General features: G+C 35.4%; 1 protein-coding gene across 1 annotated transcript in view; it reads right to left on the bottom strand.

The window, feature by feature from the left end:
• Positions 1–16,422, bottom strand: part of tbc1d2b (TBC1 domain family, member 2B) — a 183,728-nt gene that overhangs the window by 51,606 nt on the left and 115,700 nt on the right. The window contains exon 12 of the mRNA XM_045212784.1: positions 12,615–12,874. Within this exon, the coding sequence (XP_045068719.1) occupies positions 12,615–12,874 (260 nt within the window). The remainder of the gene's footprint in view (positions 1–12,614; positions 12,875–16,422) is intronic.

Raw genomic sequence — 16,422 nt, 5'->3', positions numbered from 1 at the left:
ACGGGGGAGATGGCTGCCGTTTTACGGCTCCTAACCACGGGGGAGATGGCTGCCGTTTTACGGGCTCCTAACCACGGGGGAGATGGCTGCCGTTTTACGGCTCCTAACCACGGGGAGATGGCTGCCGTTTTACGGCTCCTAACCACGGGGAGATGGCTGCCGTTTACGGCTCCTAACCACGGGGAGATGGCTGCCGTTTTACGGCTCCTAACCACGGGGGAGATGGCTGCCGTTTTACGGCTCCTAACCACGGGGGAGATGGCTGCCGTTTTACGGCTCCTAACCACGGGGGAGATGGCTGCCGTTTTACGGCTCCTAACCACGGGGGAGATGGCTGCCGTTTTACGGCTCCTAACCACTTCTGCTATTGTGTGTGTTTTCGCGTTGTTTGTACCTTACTTTGTACAGAATGCCAAGAGTGTGCAAAGCTGTCGTCAAGGCGAAGGGTGGCTATTTGAAGAATCTCAAATATAAAATATATTTTGATTTGTTTAACACTTTTTTGGTTAGTACATGATACCATATGTGTTATTTTATAGTTTTGATGTCTTCACTATTATTCTACAATGCTGGAGGAAACAGGTAAAAAAGTATCTATATCCACAGTAAAATGAGTCCTGTATCGACATAACCTGAAAGGCCGCTCAGCAAGGAAGAAGCCACTGCTCCAAAACCGCCATAAAAAAGACAGACTACTGTTTGCAACTGCACATGGGGACAAAGATCGTACTTTTTGGAGAAATGTCCTCTGGTCTGATGAAACAAAAATAGAACTGTTTGGCCATAATGACCATCGTTATGTTTGGAGGAGAAAGGGGGACGCTTGCAAGCCGGAGAACACCATCCCAACTGAGTTTAAATGTATTTGGCTGAGGTGTATGTAAACTTCCGACCTCAACTGTAAATACATATACATATATGTGTATATATATATAAATAAATAAATATACATACATACATACATACATACATACATACATACATACATACATACATACATACACATATCCTTTTTCTAAATATATTTCCCTTTATTACTTTCCTACCCCACCACCCCTTTCCCTAATTGGAGTAAACTAGTGAACAACAACGCCCAGGCCTCTACTTCCAGCTTATACATACTATATACATTTTATGGACACAGTCAATTTTATAATAGTTTTATTTTGTTTGTTTTTTCTCCTGAACTTCTTCTACTCTCAACCTCTCCGATCATTTTCTTGATGTCCATCCGGTTTGCTTCTATATGTCATATTTTTCTAACTGTGCTCTTTCCCAAAAGCTCCCAACATACAACCTATATACTTATTATGGACTCAGTATGCTTTACATTAGTTATCTTGTTGTTATTAGTTGTTGTTATTAGTCCCATCCTTCAGCTCCATTCAACACCTCCCATCTATCTCTTAACACCATCCATATTGGATTTCTATTTGCCATATATATTTCAACCGTACTGTGATGTTTCACAAAAGTTCTGAACCTTTCTATTCTCATTGTTTCTACAGATTGTAAATTACAAATAAATATTTTTGCTAAAAGTATTATTATATTATTGATCGATTGACTATGACTTTTCAGATCACCCAGTAATGCTATCTGCAGGGTTAGCTCCAGGTAAATATTGCAATCCTTTAGCCATTCCTGGACCTGTGTCCAAAAACAAGCTACAAATGGACAGTACCAAAACAAATGATTCTGTCTCTTCACAGCAAAATCTGCAGAGCTGGGAAGATTGTATCCCCCATATAAATAACATTCTATTGGTAGCAAGAATTTTGTATTATAATTTAAATTGAAAAATTCTACATTTTGAATCCATTTACATTGCATTACATTACATTTTAGTCATTTAGCAGACGCTCTTATCCAGAGCGACTTACAGTTAGTGAGTGCATACATTATTATTTTTTCATACTGGCCCCCCGTGGGAATCGAACCCACAACCCTGGCGTTGCAAACGCCATCCTCTACCAACTGAGCTACATCCCTGCCGGCCATTCCCTCCCCTACCCTGGACGACGCTGGGCCAATTGTGCGCCGCCCCATAGGTCTCCCAGTCGCGGCCAGCTACGACAGAGCCTGGAGTCCGGCGTCGTTTTGCGTAAACCATGTGCCATGGAATCGGTACGTCATAAATCTCTTCCCAACTATTTTGAAATCCATATGGGACGGCTGTCAATCCTTTGGTCCTTAAATGAAAGTGGTATACTTTTTTATTTATCACAATTGTCTTTAACCAATGATGTTCTTTAATGCAGGGCCGACAGACAAGTTCCTTACTTTTTCCCCCTTCCACTTTCCTCTTCCATTTTTGCAGTAATGCTGCAATGATTTGGTTGTAATTTTGGGTAGAGCAGACATTTCCATATGTTTTTGTTAGCTGCATGTGCGACATAACTCCACCAGTCCTACCGATGATATCATTTAAGAAGATTATACCTTTTTAAACATTTTTTCATTTTTAAAAATCAATTAGTATATTTGTGTTTAACCACTATATTTGTTGCATCATTTTTCTATCGTTTCTGGAGGATTCAATTGAAATTGCAACCAACTTTCTATTGCTTGTTTTAGAAATAGTGATATTTGGGAGATGATTTCCTTTTCAAATAACTGAAAGTGAAAGGTTGTAATCTGAATAAAGGGGAAAAGGCCATTCTTGAACATTGGGTGAGACAATCTTACTAATTTGCTAGAGAACCAGTTCGGATTTAAGTATAACTTTTGTATGACTGAATCTTTTAGTGATATATTTAATAATTTCTGTCCTCCGAATTCATATTCATTATATAAATAGGCCTGTTTAATTTTGGCCGTTCCAAATCAAAATGGAATATTTTTTTCTCATATAATTTAAATAACAGGTTGCTAGGAGTAGGCAAGACCATCAGCAAATAGGTAAACTGGGATAATACTAAAGAATTAATCAGGGTGATTTTACCACAAATAGACAGGTATTTACCTTTCCATGGTAGTAAGATCTTATCTATTTTTGCTAACTTTCTATTAAAATGTATTGGAGTGAGATCATTTGTTTCATTTGGGATATGTATTCCGAGTATATCCACATCACCATCAGACCATTTTATTGGTAAACTACATGGTAATGTACAATTTTTATTTTTTAGTGATCCAATACATAATATAGTACATTTATCATAATTTGGTTGTAATCCAGAGAGCATAGAATATGTATCTAGATCCTCTATGAGGCTGTGGAGGGATTGATGTTGTGGATTTAACGCTATTGATGAATGGACCGGTTTGGATTTCTACTTGACCTTACATAACAGTATTTCAATGCTTGGTTTGTTAAATGTAATATAAATGTAATAACTGAGTGATGAAACTCAATGTACTTTTTTGCCATGAATCTTGCCTGTGAGGCAGTGCAGGTACCAAAATAACCCCTAGAAATCGGCACAATGCCCCTTGTGGCGAAAGTAAGAACTGCCATTGAATCCATTGAAAATATATGGTCATAACATGTTTCCATCCAATTGGCGACAGATTTTCATACAAATGCTCTAAAAAAATAAAAATAAAGGAAATATGCACATTTTCCCACCAATGGTTTGTTTCCACCAAAATTGCAGATGAAAATCAGTGTGTGATGACGCAAATTTTTTTATTTTGAAGTTTTCATGTAACAAATAAAAACCTAAAGTTGAATGTGTTTCTAACTCTACTGATATTGTTGTCACAAACACTTGTGTTAAAAACTAATGTGCCTACTGTGGTCTTGGCCTCTAGCCAACAGCTCGTAGGTACAGGGCGGGTAGACTGTGGTCTTGGCCTCTAGCCAACAGCTCGTAGGTACAGGGCGGGTAGACTGTGGTCTTGGCCTCTAGCCAACAGCTCGTAGGTACAGGGCGGGTAGACTGTGGTCTTGGCCTCTAGCCAACAGCTCGTAGGTACAGGGCGGGTAGACTGTGGTCTTGGCCTCTAGCCAACAGCTCATAGATACAGGGCGGATAGACTGTGAAGGTGGGCTAGTCTACATGATGAGGTTATTATGGATAAGAGAGAGATTATTTGTATTTGTCAAACAGCAGTCAAGCATCGATCATCATGTCACCAGTATAAAACCCTAAATATTTACTGAAAAGGAGCATCAAGCTCGTCATCGTGCACTTTCACCGCCCTGTGAAGTTTGTCATAAATAAGGCCTATTTCATCTGTAGCCTAATAAACTGCATGGTTTCCAGAGTCGTAGTGGAAGAACCACACACCATATCATCGTGCCCTATATACTAGTAGTATGATATATAGCCCCATATACTAGTAGTATGATATATAGCCCTATATACTAGTAGTATGACATATAGCCCAGCCCTATATACTAGTAGTATGACATATAGCCCCATATACTAGTAGTATGATATATAGCCCTATATACTAGTAGTATGATATATAGCCCTATATACTAGTAGTATGACATATAGCCCTATATACTAGTAGTATGATATATAGCCCTATATACTAGTAGTATGATATATAGCCCAGCCCTATATACTAGTAGTATGATATATAGCCCTATATACTAGTAGTATGATATATAGCCCAGCCCTATATACTAGTAGTATGATATATAGCCCTATATACTAGTAGTATGACATATAGCCCAGCCCTATATACTAGTAGTATGACATATAGCCCTATATACTAGTAGTATGACATATAGCCCAGCCCTATATACTAGTAGTATGATATATAGCCCTATATACTAGTAGTATGATATATAGCCCTATATACTAGTAGTATGACATATAGCCCAGCCCTATATACTAGTAGTATGACATATAGCCCAGCCCTATATACTAGTAGTATGACATATAGCCCTATATACTAGTAGTATGATATATAGCCCAGCCCTATATACTAGTAGTATGACATATAGCCCAGCCCTACATACTAGTAGTATGACATATAGCCCTATATACTAGTAGTATGATATATAGCCCTATATACTAGTAGTATGACATATAGCCATATATACTAGTAGTATGATATATAGCCCAGCCCTATATACTAGTAGTATGACATATAGCCATATATACTAGTAGTATGATATATAGCCCTATATACTAGTAGTATGACATATAGCCCTATATACAAGTAGTATGATATATAGCCCTATATACTAGTAGTATGACATATAGCCCTATATACTAGTAGTATGATATATAGCCCTATATACTAGTAGTATGATATATAGCCCTATATACTAGTAGTATGACATATAGCCCTATATACTAGTAGTATGACATATAGCCCTATATACTAGTAGTATGATATATAGCCCTATATACTAGTAGTATGACATATAGCCCAGCCCTATATACTAGTAGTATGATATATAGCCCTATATACTAGTAGTATGATATATAGCCCTATATACTAGTAGTATGATATAAAGCCCAGCCCTATATACTAGTAGTATGATATATAGCCCTATATACTAGTAGTATGATATATAGCCCTATATACTAGTAGTATGACATATAGCCCTATATACTAGTAGTATGACATATAGCCCTATATACTAGTAGTATGACATATAGCCCTATATACTAGTAGTATGACATATAGCCCTATATACTAGTAGTATGACATATAGCCCAGCCCTACATACTAGTAGTATGACATATAGCCCAGCCCTACATTACTAGTAGTATGATATATAGCCCTATATACTAGTAGTATGACATATAGCCCTATATACTAGTAGTATGATATATAGCCCTATATACTAATAGTATGACATATAGCCCTATATACTAGTAGTATGATATATAGCCTATATACTAGTAGTATGATATATAGCCCTATATACTAGTAGTATGATATATAGCCCTATATACTAGTAGTATGACATATAGCCCTATATACTAGTAGTATGATATATAGCCCTATATACTAGTAGTATGATATATAGCCCTATATACTAGTAGTATGATATATAGCCCTATATACTAGTAGTATGATATATAGCCCTATATACTAGTAGTATGATATATAGCCCTATATACTAGTAGTATGATATATAGCCCTATATACTAGTAGTATGATATATAGCCCTATATACTAGTAGTATGACATATAGCCCAGCCCTACATACTAGTAGTATGATATATAGCCCTATATACTAGTAGTATGACATATAGCCCTATATACTAGTAGTATGACATATAGCCCTATATACTAGTAGTATGATATATAGCCCTATATACTAGTAGTATGATATATAGCCCTATATACTAGTAGTATGACATATAGCCCTATATACTAGTAGTATGATATATAGCCCTATATACTAGTAGTATGATATATAGCCCTATACACTAGTAGTATGATATATAGCCCTATATACTAGTAGTATGACATATAGCCCTATATACTAGTAGTATGACATATAGCCCTATATACTAGTAGTATGACATATAGCCCAGCCCTATATACTAGTAGTATGATATATAGCCCTATATACTAGTAGTATGACATATAGCCCAGCCCTATATACTAGTAGTATGATATATAGCCCTATATACTAGTAGTATGACATATAGCCCTATATACTAGTAGTATGATATATAGCCCTATATACTAGTAGTATGATATATAGCCCTATATACTAGTAGTATGATATATAGCCCTATATACTAGTAGTATGATATATAGCCCTATATACTAGTAGTATGATATATAGCCCTATATACTAGTAGTATGATATATAGCCCTATATACTAGTAGTATGATATATAGCCCTATATACTAGTAGTATGATATATAGCCCTATATACTAGTAGTATGATATATAGCCCTATATACAAGTAGTATGATATATAGCCCTATATAATAGTAGTATGACATATAGCCCTATATACTAGTAGTATGATATATAGCCCTATATACTAGTAGTATCATATATAGCCCTTTATACTAGTAGTATGACATATAGCCCTATATACTAGTAGTATGATATATAGCCCTATATACTAGTAGTATGATATATAGCTCTATATACTAGTAGTATGACATATAGCCCTATATACTAGTAGTATGATATATAGCCCTATATACTAGTAGTATGACATATAGCCCTATATACTAGTAGTATGATATATAGCCCTAGATACTAGTAGTATGATATATAGCCCTATATACTAGTAGTATGATATATAGCCCTATATACTAGTAGTATGATATATAGCCCTACATACTAGTAGTATGATATATAGCCCTATATACTAGTAGTATGATATATAGCCCTATATACTAGTAGTATGACATATAGCCCTATATACTAGTAGTATGATATATAGCCATATATACTAGTAGTATGATATATAGCCCTATATACTAGTAGTATGACATATAGCCCTATATACTAGTAGTATGACATATAGCCCAGCCCTACATACTAGTAGTATGACATATAGCCCTATATACTAGTAGTATGATATATAGCCTATATACTAGTAGTATGATATATAGCCCTATATACTAGTAGTATGATATATAGCCCTATATACTAGTAGTATGACATATAGCCCTATATACTAGTAGTATGATATATAGCCCTATATACTAGTAGTATGATATATAGCCCTATATACTAGTAGTATGATATATAGCCCTATATACTAGTAGTATGATATATAGCCCTATATACTAGTAGTATGATATATAGCCCTATATACTAGTAGTATGATATATAGCCCTATATACTAGTAGTATGATATATAGCCCTATATACTAGTAGTATGATATATAGCCCTATATACTAGTAGTATGACATATAGCCCAGCCCTATATACTAGTAGTATGACATATAGCCATATATACTAGTAGTATGATATATAGCCCTATATACTAGTAGTATGACATATAGCCCTATATACTAGTAGTATGATATATAGCCCTATATACTAGTAGTATGATATATAGCCCTATATACTAGTAGTATGATATATAGCCCTATATACTAGTAGTATGACATATAGCCCAGCCCTATATACTAGTAGTATGATATATAGCCCTATATACTAGTAGTATGACATATAGCCCTATATACTAGTAGTATGATATATAGCCCTATATACTAGTAGTATGACATATAGCCCTATATACTAGTAGTATGACATATAGCCCAGCCCTATATACTAGTAGTATGACATATAGCCCTATATACTAGTAGTATGACATATAGCCCAGCCCTATATACTAGTAGTATGATATATAGCCCTATATACTAGTAGTATGACATATAGCCCTATATACTAGTAGTATGACATATAGCCCAGCCCTATATACTAGTAGTATGATATATAGCCCTATATACTAGTAGTATGATATATAGCCCTATATACTAGTAGTATGATATATAGCCCTATATACTAGTAGTATGATATATAGCCCTATATACTAGTAGTATGACATATAGCCCAGCCCTATATACTAGTAGTATGATATATAGCCCTATATACTAGTAGTATGATATATAGCCCTATATACTAGTAGTATGACATATAGCCCTATATACTAGTAGTATGATATATAGCCCTATATACTAGTAGTATGATATATAGCCCTATATACTAGTAGTATGACATATAGCCCAGCCCTATATACTAGTAGCATGATATATAGCCCTATATACTAGTAGTATGACATATAGCCCTATATACTAGTAGTATGACATATAGCCCTATATACTAGTAGTATGACATATAGCCCTATATACTAGTAGTATGACATATAGCCCAGCCCTATATACTAGTAGTATGATATATAGCCCTATATACAAGTAGTATGACATATAGCCCTATATACTAGTAGTATGACATATAGCCCTATATACTAGTAGTATGATATATAGCCCTATATACTAGTAGTATGACATATAGCCCTATATACTAGTAGTATGACATATAGCCCTATATACTAGTAGTATGATATATAGCCCTATATACTAGTAGTATGACATATAGCCATATATACTAGTAGTATGATATATAGCCCTATATACTAGTAGTATGACATATAGCCCTATATACTAGTAGTATGACATATAGCCCAGCCCTATATACTAGTAGTATGATATATAGCCCTATATACTAGTAGTATGACATATAGCCCTATATACTAGTAGTATGATATATAGCCCAGCCCTATATACTAGTAGTATGATATATAGCCCTATATACTAGTAGTATGACATATAGCCCAGCCCTATATACTAGTAGTATGATATATAGCCCTATATACTAGTAGTATGACATATAGCCCTATATACTAGTAGTATGATATATAGCCCAGCCCTATATACTAGTAGTATGATATATAGCCCAGCCCTATATACTAGTAGTATGATATATAGCCCTATATACTAGTAGTATGATATATAGCCCTATATACTAGTAGTATGATATATAGCCCTATATAATAATAGTATGATATATAGCCCTATATACTAGTCGTATGATATATAGCCCTATATACTAGTAGTATGATATATAGCCCTATATACTAGTAGTATGATATATAGCCCAGCCCTATATACTGGTAGTATGATATATAGCCCTATATACTAGTAGTATGATATATAGCCCTATATACTAGTAGTATGATATATAGCCCTATATAATAGTAGTATGATATATAGCCCTATATACTAGTACTATGATATATAGCCCTATATACTAGTAGTATGACATATAGCCCTATATACTAGTAGTATGATATATAGCACTATATACTAGTAGTATGACATATAGCCCTATATACTAGTAGTATGATATATAGCCCTATATACTAGTAGTATGATATATAGCCCTATATACTAGTAGTATGATATATAGCCCTATATACTAGTAGTATGATATATAGCCCAGCCCTATATACTAGTAGTATGATATATAGCCCTATATACTAGTAGTATGACATATAGCCCCATATACTAGTAGTATGATATATAGCCCTATATACTAGTAGTATGACATATAGCCCTATATACTAGTAGTATGACATATAGCCCCATATACTAGTAGTATGATATATAGCCCTATATACTAGTAGTATGACATATAGCCCTATATACTAGTAGTATGATATATAGCCCTATATACTAGTAGTATGATATAAAGCCCAGCCCTATATACTAGTAGTTGATATATAGCCCTATATACTAGTAGTATGATATATAGCCCCTATATACTACTAGTATGACATATAGCCCCATATACTAGTAGTATGATATATAGCCCTATATACTAGTAGTATGACATATAGCCCTATATAATAGTAGTATGATATATAGCCCTATATACTAGTAGTATGATATAAAGCCCAGCCCTATATACTAGTAGTATGATATATAGCCCTATATACTACTAGTATGACATATAGCCCCATATACTAGTAGTATGATATATAGCCCTATATACTAGTAGTATGATATATAGCCCTATATACTAGTAGTATGATATATAGCCCTATATACTAGTAGTATGATATATAGCCCTATATACTAGTAGTATGATATATAGCCCTATATACTAGTAGTATGACATATAGCCCAGCCCTATATACTAGTAGTATGATATATAGCCCTATATACTAGTAGTATGATATATAGCCCTATATACTAGTAGTATGACATATAGCCCTATATAATAGTAGTATGATATATAGCCCTATATACTAGTAGTATGATATAAAGCCCAGCCCTATATACTAGTAGTATGATATATAGCCCTATATACTACTAGTATGACATATAGCCCCATATACTAGTAGTATGATATATAGCCCTATATACTAGTAGTATGATATATAGCCCTATATACTAGTAGTATGATATATAGCCCTATATACTAGTAGTATGATATATAGCCCTATATACTAGTAGTATGATATATAGCCCTATATACTAGTAGTATGACATATAGCCCAGCCCTATATACTAGTAGTATGATATATAGCCCTATATACTAGTAGTATGATATATAGCCCTATATACTAGTAGTATGATATATAGCCCTATATACTAGTAGTATGATATATAGCCCTATATACTAGTAGTATGATATATAGCCCTATATACTAGTAGTATGATATATAGCCCTATATACTAGTAGTATGACATATAGCCCAGCCCTATATACTAGTAGTATGATATATAGCCCTATATACTAGTAGTATGATATATAGCCCTATATACTAGTAGTATGATATATAGCCCTATATACTAGTAGTATGATATATAGCCCTATATACTAGTAGTATGATATATAGCCCCTATATACTAGTAGTATGATATATAGCCCTATATACTAGTAGTATGATATATGCCCTATATACTAGTAGTATGATATATAGCCCTATATACTAGTAGTATGATATATAGCCCTATATACTAGTAGTATGATATATAGCCCTATATACTAGTAGTATGATATATAGCCCTATATACTAGTAGTATGACATATAGCCCTATATACTAGTAGTATGATATATAGCCCTATATACTAGTAGTATGATATATAGCCCAGCCCTATATACTAGTAGTATGATATATAGCCCTATATACTAGTAGTATGATATATAGCCCTATATACTAGTAGCATGATATATAGCCCTATATACTAGTAGTATGATATACAGCCCTATATACTAGTAGTATGATATATAGCCCAGCCCTATATACTAGTAGTATGACATATAGCCCTATATACTAGTAGTATGATATATAGCCCTATATACTAGTAGTATGACATATAGCCCCATATACTAGTAGTATGATATATAGCCCTATATACTAGTAGTATGACATATAGCCCTATATACTAGTAGTATGACATATAGCCCCATATACTAGTAGTATGATATATAGCCCTATATACTAGTAGTATGACATATAGCCCTATATACTAGTAGTATGATATATAGCCCTATATACTAGTAGTATGATATAAAGCCCAGCCCTATATACTAGTAGTTGATATATAGCCCTATATACTAGTAGTATGATATATAGCCCTATATACTACTAGTATGACATATAGCCCCATATACTAGTAGTATGATATATAGCCCTATATACTAGTAGTATGACATATAGCCCTATATACTAGTAGTATGATATATAGCCCTATATACTAGTAGTATGATATAAAGCCCAGCCCTATATACTAGTAGTATGATATATAGCCCTATATACTACTAGTATGACATATAGCCCCATATACTAGTAGTATGATATATAGCCCTATATACTAGTAGTATGATATATAGCCCAGCCCTATATACTAGTAGTATGATATATAGCCCTATATACTAGTAGTATGATATATAGCCCTATATACTAGTAGTATGATATATAGCCCTATATACTAGTAGTATGATATATAGCCCTATATACTAGTAGTATGATATATAGCCCTATATACTAGTAGTATGATATATAGCCCTATATACTAGTAGTATGATATATAGCCCTATATACTAGTAGTATGATATATAGCCCTATATACTAGTAGTATGACATATAGCCCTATATACTAGTAATGTAGTAATAGAATGGTAGTCGTACTGCAGTAGTTATGTACCTGTTGAGTCCCTGGCAGTATCCTATGTCGGGGTTCCTCCAGGAGAAGGCTAGCAGGACGTTACGTAGTTTCTGTATTCCTTCGGCGCTGGGGGAGGAGTAGTGTTTGTTGTTAGGCAAGGTCCTCAGCAGGTCAAGCTCTATCTGTTTGGAGGCGGGATTAGCCTTGTCTCTGGCCACACCCAGTAAGGTCTCGTAGTAGTTTGGAGCCATGCTGTCACGGAACTTCCTGGTGTGGTAGGACACGCACCAGCGCCACACCTGGCAGGGGGGAGGAAGTACAGTCATTCATTCGTTCATTCATTGATTCATTTATGAACGCACACCTCAATTAATTTTTGGCCAGGAAAACTGATTTATTAGGTTAAAAAAAAACAAAGTCCTGAGCACGTTTGACACATTTCATCACTGAGTGAAACATATCAAGAGATATAAACATATGCCCGTTATAGTGTCACTGTGTGTTTGATCATAAACAATCCTTGGTTCCTGCCTGTGCCTGGTAAAGATGAGGGGAACGCCCAGAATATGTTCTTTAGGAGACGGAGACAGTCACATGTAGCAACCAATCATGTTTATGTTGGTTTTAATGTAGCCGTATATAAGGCACTATGTAAGGAACGCCCTTTTAAAGCTCACTTCAGACCAATACTTTATGCATCTAAATTTGACTGTGACCATAGATGCCAAAATGTGGACACATTGCCCTAGGACAAAATCAAACTGATCATGCAATGTAATATGCTTTTGAGGTATTATGGACCATTTTCATGGTGACTACATTATACGTCTTCTTCTCCAGAACCGCTGCACCGATCAGCAACAAATTTGGTACATACTCTAGCACAGGGATCTTCAATTCCGGTCCTGGAGGGCCGAAACACCTCTGTTTTTCATCCTCTCCTTCTAATCAGGGGCTAATTCAGACCCGGGACACCAGAAGTGTTTCGGCCCTCCAGGACCGGAATTGAAGAACCCTGCTCTAGCATCTACAGTACCAGTCAAAGGTTTGGACACACCTACTCATTCCAGGGTTTTTCTTTATTTTTACTATTTTCTACATTGTAGAATAATAGTGAAGACATAAAAACTATGAAGTAACACATATGGAAACATGTAGTAACCAAAAAAGTATTAAACAAATGAAAATATATTTGAGATTTGAGATTCTTCAAATAGCCACCCTTTGCCTTGATGACAGCTTTGCACACACTTGGCATTCTCTCAACCAGCTTCACCTGGAATGCTTTTCCAACAGTCTTGAAGGACTTCCCACATATGCTTAGCACTTGTTGGCTGCTATTCCTTCACTCTGCCGTCCGACCCATCCCAAACCATCTCAATTGGGTTGAGGTCGGGGGATTGTGGAGGCCAGGTCATCTGATGCAGCACTCCATCACTCTCCTTCTTGGTAAAATAGCCCTTACACAGCCTGGAAGTGTGTTGGGTCATTGTCCTGTTGAAAAACAAATGATAGTCCCACTAAGCCCAAACCAGATGGGATGGCGTATCGCTGCAGAATGCTGTGGTAGCCATGCTGGTTAAGTGTGCCTTGAATTCTAAATAAATCACAGACAGTGTCACCAGCAAAGCACCCCCACACCATAACACCTCCTCCTCCATGCTTTACGGTGGGAAATACACATGCAGAGATCATCCGTTCACCTACACCGCGTCTCACAAAGAAACGGTGGATGGAACCAAAAATCTCAAATTTGGACTCCAGACCAAAGGACACATTTCCACTGGTCTAATGTCCATTGCTCGTGTTTCTTGGCCCAAGCAAGTCTCTTCTTCTTATTGGTGTCCTTTAGTAGTGGTTTCTTTGCAGCAATTCAACCATGAAGGTCTGATTCACACAGTCTCCTCTGAACAGTTGATGTTGAGATGTGTCTGTTACTTGAACTCTGTAAAGCATTTATTTGGGCTGCAATTTCTGAGGCTGGTAACTCTAATGAACTTATCCTCTGCAGCAGAGGTAACTCTGGGTCTTCCATTCCTGTGGCGGTCCTCATGAGAGCCAGTTTCATCTTAGCGCTTGATGGTTTTTGCAACTGCACTTGAAGACACTTTCAAAGTTCTTGAAATGTTCCGTATTGACTGACCTTCATGTCTTAAAGTAATGATGGACTGTCGTTTCTCTTTGCTTATTTGAGCTGTTCTTGCCATAATATGGACTTGGTCTTTTACCAAATAGGGCTATCTTCTGTATACCTCCCCTACCTTGTCACAACACAACTGATTGGCTGAAACGCATTAATTCCACAAATTAACATTTAACAAGGCACACCTATTAATTGAAATGCATTCCAGGTGACTACCTCATGAAGCTGGTTGAGAGAATGCCAAGAGTGTGCAAAGCTGTCATCAAGGCAAAGGGTGGCTACTTTGAAGAATCTCAAATAGAAAATTGTGTTTGATTACTACATGATTCCATATGTGTTGTTTCATAGTTTTGATGTCTTCACTATTATTCTACAATGTAGAACATAGTAAAAATAAAGAAAAACCCTTGAATGATTAGGTGTTCTAAAACGTTTGACCGGTAGTCTATATGATGTATTAATAGCATAGAGTAGCCTCAGCATCATATCACGTAATACAGTGTAATCTACAGTAGGGGAGAATGAACCTTTCTACAGCGTAACACAGTGGAATCTACAGTAGGGGAGAATGAACCTTTCTACAGCGTAACACAGTGTAAAACAGGATAATACAGTGTAATCTACAGTAGGGGAGAATGAACCTTTCTACAGCGTAACACAGTGTAATCTACAGTAGGGGAGAATGAACCTTTCTACATCATAACACAGTGTAAAACAGTATAATACAGTGTAATCTACAGTAGGGGAGAATGAACCTTTCTACAGCGTAACACAGTGTAAAACAGTATAATACAGTGTAATCTACAGTAGGGGAGAATGAACCTTTCTACAGCGTAACACAGTGTAAAACAGGATAATACAGTGGAATCTACAGTAGGGGAGAATGAACCTTTCTACAGCGTAACACAGTGTAATACAGTATAATAGAGTATAATACAGAGTAAAACAGTTTAATCTACAGTAGGAGAGAAGCAGCCTGTCTACAGTATAATACAGTGGAATACAGTATAATACAGTGTAATACAGTATAATACAGAATAATACAGTATAATACAGTATAATACAGTGGAATACAGTATAATACAGTGGAATACAGTATAATAGAGTATAATACAGAGTAAAACAGTTTAATCTACAGTAGGAGAGAAGCAGCCTGTCTACAGTATAATACAGTGGAATACAGTATAATACAGTATAATAGAGTATAATACAGAGTAAAACAGTTTAATCTACAGTAGGAGAGAAGAAGCCTGTCTACAGTATAATACAGTATAAAACAGTGGAATACAGTGTATAATACTACAGTGGAATACAGTGTACTACAATATACTACAGTGGAATACAGTGTATTATACTACAGTGGAATACAGTGTACTACAATATACTACAGTGGAATACAGTGTACTACAATATACTACAGTATAATACAGTGTAATACAGTGTAATACAGTGTACTACAGTATAATACAGTGTACTACAGTGTATTATACTACAGTGGAATACAGTGTATTATACTACAGTGGAATACAGTGTACTACAATATACTACAGTGGAATACAGTGTACTACAATATACTACAGTGGAATACAGTGTATTATACTATAGTGGAATACAGTGTACTACAATATACTACAGTGGAATACAGTGTACTACAATATACTACAGTGGAATACAGTGTATTAGACTACAGTGGAATACAGTGTA

The sequence above is a fragment of the Coregonus clupeaformis genome, unplaced genomic scaffold, assembly GCF_020615455.1.
Source record: "Coregonus clupeaformis isolate EN_2021a unplaced genomic scaffold, ASM2061545v1 scaf0051, whole genome shotgun sequence".
Lineage (NCBI taxonomy): Eukaryota > Metazoa > Chordata > Actinopteri > Salmoniformes > Salmonidae > Coregonus > Coregonus clupeaformis.
The sequence above is the reverse complement of the archived record's forward strand: the minus strand, read 5'-3'. Positions and strand labels throughout refer to the sequence as shown.